The sequence below is a fragment of the Cygnus olor genome, chromosome 1 (assembly GCF_009769625.2).
Source record: "Cygnus olor isolate bCygOlo1 chromosome 1, bCygOlo1.pri.v2, whole genome shotgun sequence".
NCBI lineage: Eukaryota > Metazoa > Chordata > Aves > Anseriformes > Anatidae > Cygnus > Cygnus olor.
In genome coordinates, this window is record NC_049169.1 from 57033132 (window position 1) to 57045404 (window position 12273).

General features: G+C 39.1%; 1 protein-coding gene across 1 annotated transcript in view; it reads left to right on the top strand.

The window, feature by feature from the left end:
- The window catches only part of LARGE1 (LARGE xylosyl- and glucuronyltransferase 1), a 215037-nt gene that overhangs the window by 150662 nt on the left and 52102 nt on the right, over positions 1-12273 (top strand). Inside the window, 2 exon segments of the mRNA XM_040559576.1 lie at positions 9091-9203; positions 10417-10542. Coding sequence (XP_040415510.1) covers positions 9091-9203; positions 10417-10542 — 239 coding nt within the window.

Sequence of the window (12273 nt, forward strand, 5' to 3'; positions counted from 1 at the left end):
AAACAAAATTAAAGCAATGTTCCTTGTAAACTTTCACCTTTTGCTGCATACTGAGGAAGAAAAAAAAAAACATGGATAAGCATCATGGATAAGGTCTATATCTGATATAAATGCCTGACTCCTGAGTTAAGTAGACTTAAGCTGATTTACAGGAGTTAAGGATAAAGAAACATTATTTTTCTTTTAGAGGTGAATGATTCTGCGGTGCACAGTCCAAGATAGATTAGTTTTGGAAGATGTTCTTGCTTTCATGAGGGCAAATGCTCAGCATATCCTAGCAAACTTCTTCAGTTTTTATGCATGGAAATAAGCTTTCTGTGTGATCCCTTCCAAACATGCATGCACGTGGGAGTACAAATGCAACAACCAGACCTCCTACGTAGTAACCCTGTGTAGTCTGTACTATCCTGTGATTCCTCTTCAGGACAGCTCACACAAAGTGTAGGTACTCATAAAAAATGGAGACATACAATGGAGAAATACGTGTGAATCAGTCCAAGATGGGTAATCAGCTGAACATTAGTTTCAGGTTTAATACAGTTGTCTTTGTGTACAAAGTACTTTGTGTGATCATCAGAAGTATAAACAAGAACATTTGAAGTATGAGTACAGTTGATTTTTTGTTGTTGTTGTATTGGGCATAGGCTTTTTGCTCCGTTTTTGCATACTGGATGTCTGCACTGCCAGATAATTTAGCTCCCTAGTTCACTCTTAAATCTTGGCTCCCTGATCATCTACAGGGCACAGAAATTAGTTGGCATCCTGTCTCTCTTAGGCAGCAACCTGGCTTCCTTCAGGAAAAAAAAAACTATTCAGTGTAATTTGGTGATAGTTCACTCCAGGGAATATTTTTGGAAGGTAGTATGGATGGGACTATACTGTGTTTGTCTCCTCCTTCCAGCCCTTCAACGCTGCGTCAGGAGACTTTGCACTCTGATACTCCCAAACGCCCTGATGGCACTCTCCAATGCATGCAACATAGACCCTCAGTTCAGTGCTAAAAACTCTCCAGTCTAGAGGACTGTAACGCAGTTCTCACGTTATGTGGGACACTGAGAAATGGAAACACAAAATAACTGTTAGTCTAAAAACTGAAGGAATACTAGGTCCTCAAAGACAAGACTATGCAGTATGAATGTGGCTAGCCTGCTGAAGAAAGAGCAAGACCCTGAACAGGTGTTTGTTCAAACACTCCATAGTCTTTGACCTGGGAACTAGGGATCTCTTCTTGGAGTGAATGTATTTTAAAAGGTAGATTTAGCCGCCTGTCCATGTCTAATCTCCACAGGTCAAAGAGGGGTCCTTGTAAACTAACAAACTTCAAAGAAAATACTGAAAAACTTTCAATGAAGTTGAGAAAAATGGCTCCAGGAGCTTTTCTCAGAGAGGGTCAAGGGATAGCTAGATCATAGCGTATAAGTATCTGCAGGAGAAAGTGACATGTTAATAGAGGGCTTGCCAGTTTAGCAAAGGTTCAGCAAGATCAAATTGCTGCAAGTTTGAAGACCTGTACAAATCAGAAATCAGGGATATATCTTTCATTAGGATAACTATGCATTGGAATAAGTTAGCAAAGTTTGTGATAGATTATCCATTGTTGGAAATTTTAAATCAAGACAGTGTTTTTCTAGAAGTTATGCTCTGGTTAAAGCACAAATTGATTTTGAAAAATCCTGTGGCCTCTATTTTGCAACAGCTAAGAATTATCCTTTCTGACTTTATCACTTAAGTACGTACTTAACCAGGACTTCTTTCCTCTTGATTAAAGTCACCTAAACACCCAAGTAAATGAAAGCATGGGTGGTTTGCAGTGTAAAAGCTTACTGTATTTTTAGTATTGGAGAGAGAGAAGGTTCTTTAAAACTTGGTTTAAAAAAATGTACATTTTCCCCATGTAATTTTTTTTTTTTAAGTCTCACAATTCAAAGTGCTTTATCATTAGGTAGGTACCTGACCATCTTTCTCTTAGAGTCAACTTTTGGCACCTCCGTTATGACCCCAGACAAGTACAGGGATACACACTGAGTAGCTATTTAGTGCTTCTTCTGAGTGGCAATGATGTGAGATGCTTACATTGTTAAGACAGCTCTCCTCTGCTCCATTCAGATTGATCATTGCCCTTCTGCTACAGCATGGAGAAGCTGAAGCCTCCCTCTTTCCCTTTGCTTGTCTGAAGTTACAATGTGTTAATTGAGATTTACAGCTTATAGATTTTTTCTGAACAAAACCTTTCCCAATCATCTTTCAGATTTGAATTTAGTGATTTTTGTTTTGTTTTTCTTTTTCTTTTCTCTTGGAAGCCATCTCTCTTGCTTACCAACTGAGAAGTTGCTGGCATTTTTGCTTTCCACTGCCTTTATAATGTAATCTCAGCACCCTCACAAGGGCTGTGGAGTGCAAAGGCTATAAGAAAACTGAGAAGCTTTTCCAAGCCCATGTAAGGAGCTTCATCAGATGGTTGTCATTTCCTACTACTCTTCGCATGGGGTTCAGAAAACACAGGGAACCACAAAAGGTTACTGCTGTTACTGTCTTCTGTGAAGCCCAAATCAGGCAGAGCAGCTGGGAAGAACTCTTACTTCCCTTTTTGATTTTGCTAATATTTGTCCTTTTGACAGGTTTGTTGTTTTCCAGTATAGAATTTAGGAAAAGATGATCAGCAATTTAGACATGGAAATTTTATGACTTTGCACTACATTGGATTTATGCAAGAGAAGGCCAATTCCTCCAGGACTGGAGACAGTTTTTCTTGACCTATGAGAGACCTGTAGCATCATTACTTCTCTTCATAGGACTCTAGAAGATAGGAAGGAAAGACATTTCCTGTCTTGTAGACATCCTAAAAGTCTTATGGCTCATGTCTCCTCTTGTATAGACCCTTTAGAATCCTGAATCAAGGTGGTGTTTGTTGTTTTTTTTTTCTGTAGAAGTCTTTGAGACTTTAAGAAAGTTGCAGAAATTCCCCTGGAAATAGAAGTCACTGAAGAGAAGATAAGTTTACAAAGCATGTGTATCTTTATCAAATTACTCAGTAAGAATGGCACCTCAACAATAGGAAAACATTTAGAGAACCAGCTACAGTCAGTAGGTCTATATGAGGACAGAATCATGCTCCAGTATATCCCACATCTTCCCTCTGCCTAAGGAGAAGCAGCATACTTTGGAAGAAAACAACGCAAAACAAACAAAAAAAGAGAGGTATTCCATTTCACTAAATGGTCGTCAGGAAGTGTAAACAAAATGTTTATAATGCATCAAGAGGAATCAGGCTCCCAACAGAGTGAGTGCACTAAATTTCCAAATGCACTCTATCACAGCTTCGCTTTCAATATTTGTGCTGAGAAAACAAGGGCTACTGCATTCTGTCACCAAGCCCAGAGGGATGCCCACTTTCCATTTCAAAACAGCTTCTCAGCTCTGTTCTGTTTTCTGAGGGAAAAGTTCAAGTGTGGAGTCATCATTTATTCTCAATTAACACATTGTGCATCACTGCAAGTTTTTATTAGATGTTCTATGTTGTGAAAGGCTTTTTCGGAGAATAAGGCTGCTATATGTAAGTGCGTATTAAAAAATGTATCAGGATACCACAAAATTGTGTTAGAATGACAGTCCTTTGGCCATTGTGTTAAAAGCTACAGACATAAGCTGTGGTTTCATTATGGCTACTCAAATTATGAGCAGTATAGATGGTATAGAAATATATATAGGTGGTAAAGAAATCAAGTAAAATATATAATTTTTTCCATCTTGCACACTTACTTCCATGCAGTGATTTTCATCCAAACAAAGACTTAAAATGGAGATTTAGAAATGTGTACCATTACTGTTGCGATGTCTCTTTTGGCAGAAATCTGTGGTTTTGTGGAATTGCAGCTTGAATTTCATTTTGTAATCCCTAACAGACACATACTTGTGTTTTTCTGTTTATGCTTGATACTGTGGCTGAAAAATAGAGTGGTGAGGAGCTGTGACCCAGCTGACTGCAAATTCCACCCTTAGCAAAACTGGCAATTTGGGCCCCGATCCAGTAAAGACATAGTTACATTCCTAGCATTATGCGGTGTGACCACTTCCACTGATTTCAGGAATTAAAAAAAAAAAGAATAAATATTTGCAGGATTACTAAGCAGTTGGTGCTATCATGGCACTTCTCCTGGGTTAGCACAGCTACAAACCCCTTCCACAGCACATAAAGCTGAACTGTGCGGTGCCAAATACGTTACATAATGCGTGGCAGCTTGCTGTTGTTTGTACTGCCTTAAATCTCTGGATCAGTTATGTGTTGTAGTAAATTTCCATAATGTCAGCCCTAGCTAACGTTATTTCTTACAGCATCTAAGACTCACTGGCTTGATGTATGGTCTTTGGTATGCTGGTTAGGTGTTGTAAAATCCCAGTAATTATTTTAAAACTCACTGTTGCTTTATAATATATTTTAAACCACGTCCTGCCTGTCTTTTCAGGTTTTGTAGTGGTGTCTGCTTGCTATCTAGATGGTTCACTGTTTAGTCTCAGTTGCAAGAAGAATTTTAAAACTCTTACAATGACAGACTCTGCGATGCTGCTCACATAATGTGGAATTGCATAAGTAGCTCACTAAAGCATCCTGTTCCACCTGAAAGAAACGGGCAAGGCAGTGCTTACAGATAATGATTTCTAAGAGTAGCTACACTCTTCCCCCTTCCCCTCAGCACTGAGGATTTTTTCAGCCACCTTAAAATGGTCATTCTCATAAATTGACTGAGTTTGAAAGCTTGTTCAGTTTCACTGTAACTTCTGTAAGTGATTCTGTTCTATGTTAAAATGTCGTTTATTACTTCCTACTCTACTATAAATTCCTCTGTGAATTTCAGAAACAGCCATAGTCTGTGTTCCTGAAGCGAGAGGTGAGGCTGCTTGATAGCACTCCCAGGGAAATTGCTGATGTTGCTGAAAACTTTCAATTTACTATTTGGAAAAGCAAAATGAAATATTTTGTTCTGGAGCAGATTAGCAAAAAAAAAAAAAGACTTTTGCTGAGATGGCATGAAGCACCTACTGAAACCATTGCATAGTCGAAGCGTTAGAAAGGCAAAAACTCTGATTCTGATTGAATTAAAAAAAAATGGAAAAGGACAAAAAATTGACACCAAAGCTTTGGTTAGACCCAAAATAAACCCTTCATTTTCCTTTTCATTTCATGAAACCATTTTCAACACGATTTTTAATTCATATCACTTTTCAAGAGAAAAATATTGTTTTAGAATAAGTTATTTTTTAAAATGTTACAAACAAAAAAAATCAGTATTTCCAAACTGAAATGTACAGTCCAAAGATGTTCATGCAGGTTTTTTTCCCTGTTGTGTCCAATGTATTCGCCAAATTCCCTCCCCCCCCCCCCTTTTTTTTTTCTGGGGTATGTATGTTTGTGTGTGTCCTGAAATTACCTTTTTGGAGAAACTCCTTTTTTGTTTGTTTGTTCTAGCAATTCAGAAGCTGTCAAATTTTGGTAGTTCAAACAAAGTCTCATCAAGCTAGGGGAGAAAATGCCATTCAAGCGAAAATTGGACTGTGGATGTATTCCACATGTTTAGTGATAAAGCTTTTTATTTTTTTTTTTTCCAAGAGCTCTTCAAGATATTTGCATCTCTGTGTATGCCTGAACTTTCTCCTCACAATAAGGAAAATGGGGTGTTCTATGGCCAATTATGGCCAATCACAGTTTAATAGTTGTGAGACATTTGGATTGCCACTTTCCTCTTTCTGTTTATTTCTTGCCAAGCTTTCCCTTTGCTTTCCTCAGGTAGGTTAGGGCAGTAAAATGCTGCACTCATCAAATGTGAGATGTCCCACTGCCTGGAGCCAGATGTTCATAAAATATTCCTTTGATTTTTTTTGTCTCCAGTCTCTTCCTCCCCCAGCCTAGCAGTCCAGAGTAAGTCCCTTTTACCCTTACGTTCAGCTGCATGTCAACTTGAATTTAGTCTGAGATTTGAGTCAATTTGACTCTCAAGGCAGGGGCTCCTGAGGCAAATATTTCCCCTACCATGTTTCAGACACTGCTCGCACACTAATTGCACAGAGTGGAGTTAGTTCATTTGCTATGTTTGCTTTTGGTAACAGAACAATATAGAAGTAAAAACACAATTCTCCCTTCTGAAGAAGAGGTACTTTTTCCTTTGCATGAACAATTTAAAAGTTTCCAACACACATGCTTTTTCTTTGCTTTTGCATTAAATAACACTCATTAATTGGGTGAATAGTATTAAATTTCCTCTTAGTAGAAATCTCTTATTCTCACTAATACTAATAAGTAAATATTTAAAATTGCTATAAATATCCTCCTGTAGTTACTTTTACAGCAGCAATAAATTAGAATTCCACAGCGTGAGAAGCCCTGAACAGAGACTGTGCAAAGGTGTTAAAGCCAAACTGTTAGGTGAATTAAAATAGAAATCACATCCAAATCAGTCTTGGCAATGGAGCATTTAAAGCTTGTGAATATTTTCAATAGCCACAACTGCATCATAATTTAATACATCCCCTATTACATGTATTCCAGTTTTTCCACCCCATCTGCCTCTTATTCTCTCAGCTGCTACTGTGATAGCCCCTCAGGACAGCATAATCTCTTTAGCTGCAACACCATAATCTGCTGCTAGAATAAGAGTGGAAGACAAAAAAAAAATGGAGTATACTGCACATACTAAAACATTTCCCCTTTTGCTCTTCAGATTGGAGGTTTAAGGAAGTTAAGGAAAAAAATCTTAACAAAAATGTTTTATTGTCCATAAAATACAAAAACTATTACATTAGAGTTAACTGAATCTTACAGTTATTCTTTATTTTCCCTAATAAAGAGTTTCCTTGCTATACTTCACTGTTGAAACAACGCTGACAGTTCTTGCCAACTGGAAAAAAATCCACTGCCAGACCGGAGCTTATCCCACTTATTTTATTGCTGCAATGCAAGGAATCTGCTTCACATTGGTCTAGAATTTCAGACAATGCACAGTGGCCTTCATAGAAGCTAACGCATGCATTCTACACATTCCAAACAGGCTTCAGTTATACTGGAGAGGAAACAAACACCTTGGCAGAAATGCATTACAGCATGTTGTGATGATGTGTCCCTTTCCAATCCAACAGCTGGAAGCAGAAAGGTTGACTGAAGATGAAAGGGGATCCCTCCAGCACAGGTTCCAGCATCCTTGCTAACCAGATGGACTGAATAGGAAACAGAACTAAAATAGGCCACGAAATTCACTGCCAGAAGAGGTTTCCTTTTTATTCATGGCAGTGATGGGCTTTACTAGAAAGGAATTTGCCATGTCATAGAAACTGAAGATAGAAATGACCTGGAACCTCCTTTGTTCCATCCCAACCAGTGCTGGATCGTTCCATGTGTATTTACTAATCTTTGGGTAATCTAATTTGTAAAAACTCATGAAGTAATGCATTTTATCTGCCATTTTTTGGTTATGCCACCACAAAGGATTTAGGAGATTTTTTCCTAAATATTCAGGCTACATTTCCTTTCTCATTCTCATCACTTTTAGTTTTATCATCTTAGATTTCCTTGGGCAGCTTTTCCCAGTGCCTGCTTTTTGGCATTTCGTATTCTTCTGTTTAGCTGTCCACGTTTCTCTACAGTTGTCATGATGTTTTGGAAGACCACTGGTTTCACATCACTTGCAGATGTCATTACTATTCCGTTCACTCTCCCTTCCACTAATGAAGATGGGGAACAGCACAAAACCTATCATCACTCCTACTAGGTGCTTGCTGTCAACCTGCTAGGCTGCTGTTTATCATTACTCTTTCTTTGTGGTCCTTCAGCTTGTGTTCGTTCTCCATGACAGTGCTTTTATCTAAGTCTTTCTGAATTAATTTTTCAAGTAAGATTTTCTAAGACCTTGCAGGAAAGGTTTTGCCAATGCTTCAGTCCAGCTTCACTGCTTCTGCTATTTTCCCTTCTTCCACACAAGGGATTCTGTCCAAACAAAAGCCAGCTGAGCTAGCTCGAATGCATGTTGAGCTATCCATTTTCCCCCTTCAGGTGTAACTTTCCAATCTGAGGATCCTGCTCTATGAACACTTGCTGCCTTAATGACAAGCACTCTCAAAGACTAACATGTAACAGGCACTGTTTACCATGATAATCTGTTATTCAGAAAAGTTTCAGGGATTCCAATCAGATGTCAGGTGACTAACAACTTACTAGGGGGAGTAAGGGCTGTGGCTTCATCCTTCACAGTATGTATTGCATCCTATGCAAAAAGTATTAAGGGTCAGGTTTCACCCCACACGCATTGAGTAAAATGTTGTGTATGAGTGACAAAATTCTGCTCGTCTCACCATAACCTTGGTTTCAGGCCAGGTAGAAATTCATTTACACAGTGGGATTTTGCAAGAAGCAGATCTCTGGTCAGTGTAAATTTAGCAGGTCTCTGCTCAGTGCGAAGGTGGCAGAAATGAGCTCATACTAGATAGATCAGAATTGTCTCTACCTTTTCCCTGGAAGACAGTGACCCGACAGAATACCCTCTTCAAATCTGTAGCTTCTCGGAATAAGGAGTGAGGAGGATCACTTCTGACTGATAGGAGATTCTTTCTTTCTTACTTGTGTGATGTTGTCTAATTCTTTTTGGAATGATAAAGCCAGCATGAAGTTAATTTCCATCATATGAATCACCTATACAGGTTCATTTTGTGAGGAACAATCCCGATGCTAATTATGTCATAATGTAATCAGGTTTTAGCAATTAAGACTGCTAGAAATACGACATCCTTCTCTCAGTCCTCTTCCTTCCAGTTTCATTTCTCTTTGGCTACTTTATCCATCTTGCAAGAGTCTGCATGACCTAGCATTTGCCTGTATACCATTTCTTCTCTGTAGCCTCAAGGATTCATGAAAACTTTTTTCTTAGTGGTGTAGTGAAACCCGAAGGGTTTTTAGTCCTGTGTTAGCATAGGGTAAGGCCTGTAGTCTGTAGATCCCTGCTTATGTCCTTGCTTCAACTGCCATGAGTCAGCACATAGATGGGAAGGGGCTTGACTGGAAGATGGTATCACGTCCTCTCTTGTTCTCTGCACTGTGTTTTCCTTCAGGGGTTATCTTGCTGCTTCTCGATAAGTTACGGAAGATGAAATGGGAGCAGATGTGGAGACTCACAGCCGAGCGGGAGTTAATGAGCATGCTGTCCACTTCACTGGCTGACCAGGTGAGTAGGATACTGCAGGGTGATAGCGTAACTGCTACTCTTTGGATTGTTGATAGTAAGAAGGGGAAAGGGGATGAGGTATGGGAAAAGGAGAGAAAAATGTTGTGCCTGCAGTCACCATTTGTTGAATCGTTGTGCCAGGGAAAGTGTGGAAGAGAGGAATAGAGATCTACTCATAAGGTTTCTCTTACTACACTGACATTTTTAGCTCCTATGCACCAATGATTCATACGATGGACAACTGGCATTTTCAAGCTTTAATCTTTCTTTTCTTCTTTCTTTAATATAAAACCCTCCAGACATTTGAAGTCCAGACATACTATATCTTTCCTACTGTTTTGTCTAAGCAGAGTGTGGTTCTAAAAGTCTCTAGATGTTTCTTTCCTGTTTCTGGCAGATAAGTTCCATGAGTCTTTAATGTATGCCTGGCCACAACACACCCGTGAAGACAAAAGTGCTGCTGTCTCCCAGCCACAGATGAGAAACTGAGGCTGAGAAAAGAAGTAGTGTGCCTACGCACAGAAATGCTTAATTACTCTCTGTGATTCCTGCCAACTCTCCATTTTAAATCCAGACGCCTGTTAATGTAGTACTTACGGGACCTGAACCAGTAAGTCGTGCTCAACAGCTTGAGTGTATTAACTCAATGCAGCATCATATTTAGATATTTCTACTGCTCCTGAGCTACATCTGGCTCATGATCAGTCACCACTAAGTAGGCATGGTGCTTACTGTACACATAGAGATGTACACATATGTAGAGTATCCTTGCAGGCTGATCCAAAGCTACTGAAGTTCATGAAAATGATTCCTGTTACTTCCATTTCATGCCCTTTATTGAGAAGTGATGCAGTACTTACTAACAGCAGTCATTTTGACATTTTCGACATATTACTCTCCCTGGTGACTAGAAGAGAAACCATGTCTCCCACCTGCTGTACAAGGTACTTGTATTTGAAAACTTTGCTGGAGACCATTAGCTCTTTGTGTCATGAGGGAGAGCCTGTTCCTCTAGTTCAGATCTACCCATCGCTCCTTAGATTGATAAGCTTTCCTGGAAACAGAATTGTGAAGCAGAGTTTACAGAGTTTCAGCTTGCATAACTGTTTGCATTTCTGCCTTGAGGGGGAGAAGGACAGTCAGTTCAGAGGAGCTGACATCACCCCACTGTAGAAACAACATACCCAACTGTTTCTCTCTTTCTGTCTGCTAGGATATCTTCAATGCAGTCATCAAGCAAAATCCCTTCCTTGTCTACCAGCTTCCATGTTTCTGGAATGTTCAGCTGTTGATCACACTCGTTTCTGAGCAGTGCTACAGAGATGTGTCTGACCTGAAGGTATGTTTTATGGGGTAGTATCCTTCAGCACAGATAATGCAGGGCACCACTCTGACAGAATGATGAAGCCCCTTAAATAGAAGGGGAAACAAGCAGATAGAGCTTATAAGGACACCAAGCAATGGCAGTAAATGTGACTTCACCTTTTTGCATTTTGACTGCTAGAAAAGTGAAGGTGAATGCTGCTTTAGGGTTTGACAAGGTGTTAGACAAATGCATCCCCTTCTTGTGTTCCATGACTTGTCTATGCTGTCACCCATTACTTCTGAGCCATAGTTCCTACTGCTGTCCCAATTCTTAACTCTTCTTAGCCAAAGAACTCAAAATCTTCTTTTGTACTGGGCAAGTTTGAAATTCTTTAGTCAACATTGTTTAATGGAGTGAATTCATAAAGAGGGTTAGGTGGACCTAGCTAGAAATACATTAGCCAAAATGTAAATGCATGCACTTCACCCAGGCACACCACCATTCATTTTGCAGGAAGTGCTGAGTAGAAACGTATTAATTTAATAAAATGAAGCTATAGTATCAATTTAATAGCACATTTTTCACTATTGTCAAGTAGAATATAAAAGAAGGATGGATTTGAACTGATACGGGTGAATTAACATCAAGTGTGCTGTGGTCATTTTGAAAGGTAAGATTCAAATGTAGCAAGCATAGAGTTCAGAATTTAAGCTGATTAAGCTTCTGTGAGGTGCAGAATAAGACAGGCTGGCTAAACGTCAGTAGATGCCATTAGGGCAGACTATTCAACATCAGAGTGTAGTAAATATTAAATAACTTCTGGCGATTCATTTCAAAATTCACTTAAAGTTCATATACTTCATTTTTGTTTTGAGAGAGTTCTAGAAAATTAGGTCTTTAAAAAAATCATGGAACCATAGAATAATTTGCAAGGGACCTCTGGACACTATCCAACCCCCTCTCAAATCAGGACCAATTTAGATGAGGTTGCTCAGGGCCTTGTGCAGTTGAGTTTCAAATATCTCCAAAGACTGAGATCCACAACCTCCCTGGCCCCCCATTTCAGAGTTTTGACATCCTTATGGTGTACAATATTTCCTTATATCTAACCAAATTTTCCATTTTAACAATTTGTGGAGTAATGGCAGAAGTGTTCAGTATGAACTTCATATACTAGATGAACACAGAAAAGCAGTCTCCCTGGACATATTGATTCTAAAACTTGGACTTTCCAAAAGACAGAAGATATACCATATGGGGTAACTGACCTGCAAAAATGGCCAGTATTGCTTGACTTTCATAGATAAAATATTTGCAACCAACTATTAAAGCATGGTCCACAGAAGACAACTTTTTAAATTAGCTCAGTATACTGATCAGTATATTGATCAATAAATGTTTTAGGACAGATGTTTGTAGGTCAGCATCCACATAGGGACTTAAAGCGTGATGGTCTTTTGCCTTGTCACAAGGTGCTGGTTGAAATTCTAGTTCTGTGCTCATGTTCAGAATCGTGTATGGAAGCAACTGCCAGGTGTCTGACAGCAATTGCCTGAAACAAAAGAGAGAGTGGTAGCAGGGAAAATGTTTTCTGAAAGATGAAATTTAGAAAAATATCTGGGAGATACCACAGTATTCCATGAATTAGGGTCTTACATTAAATCATATAATGAGCTGAGACAGTCAGGGTGGGAGTTCAGTGCCAGGATTAAGACACGTACATTGCATCAGCAAAAGATACTGATCTGTATTGAGTCAATTGAA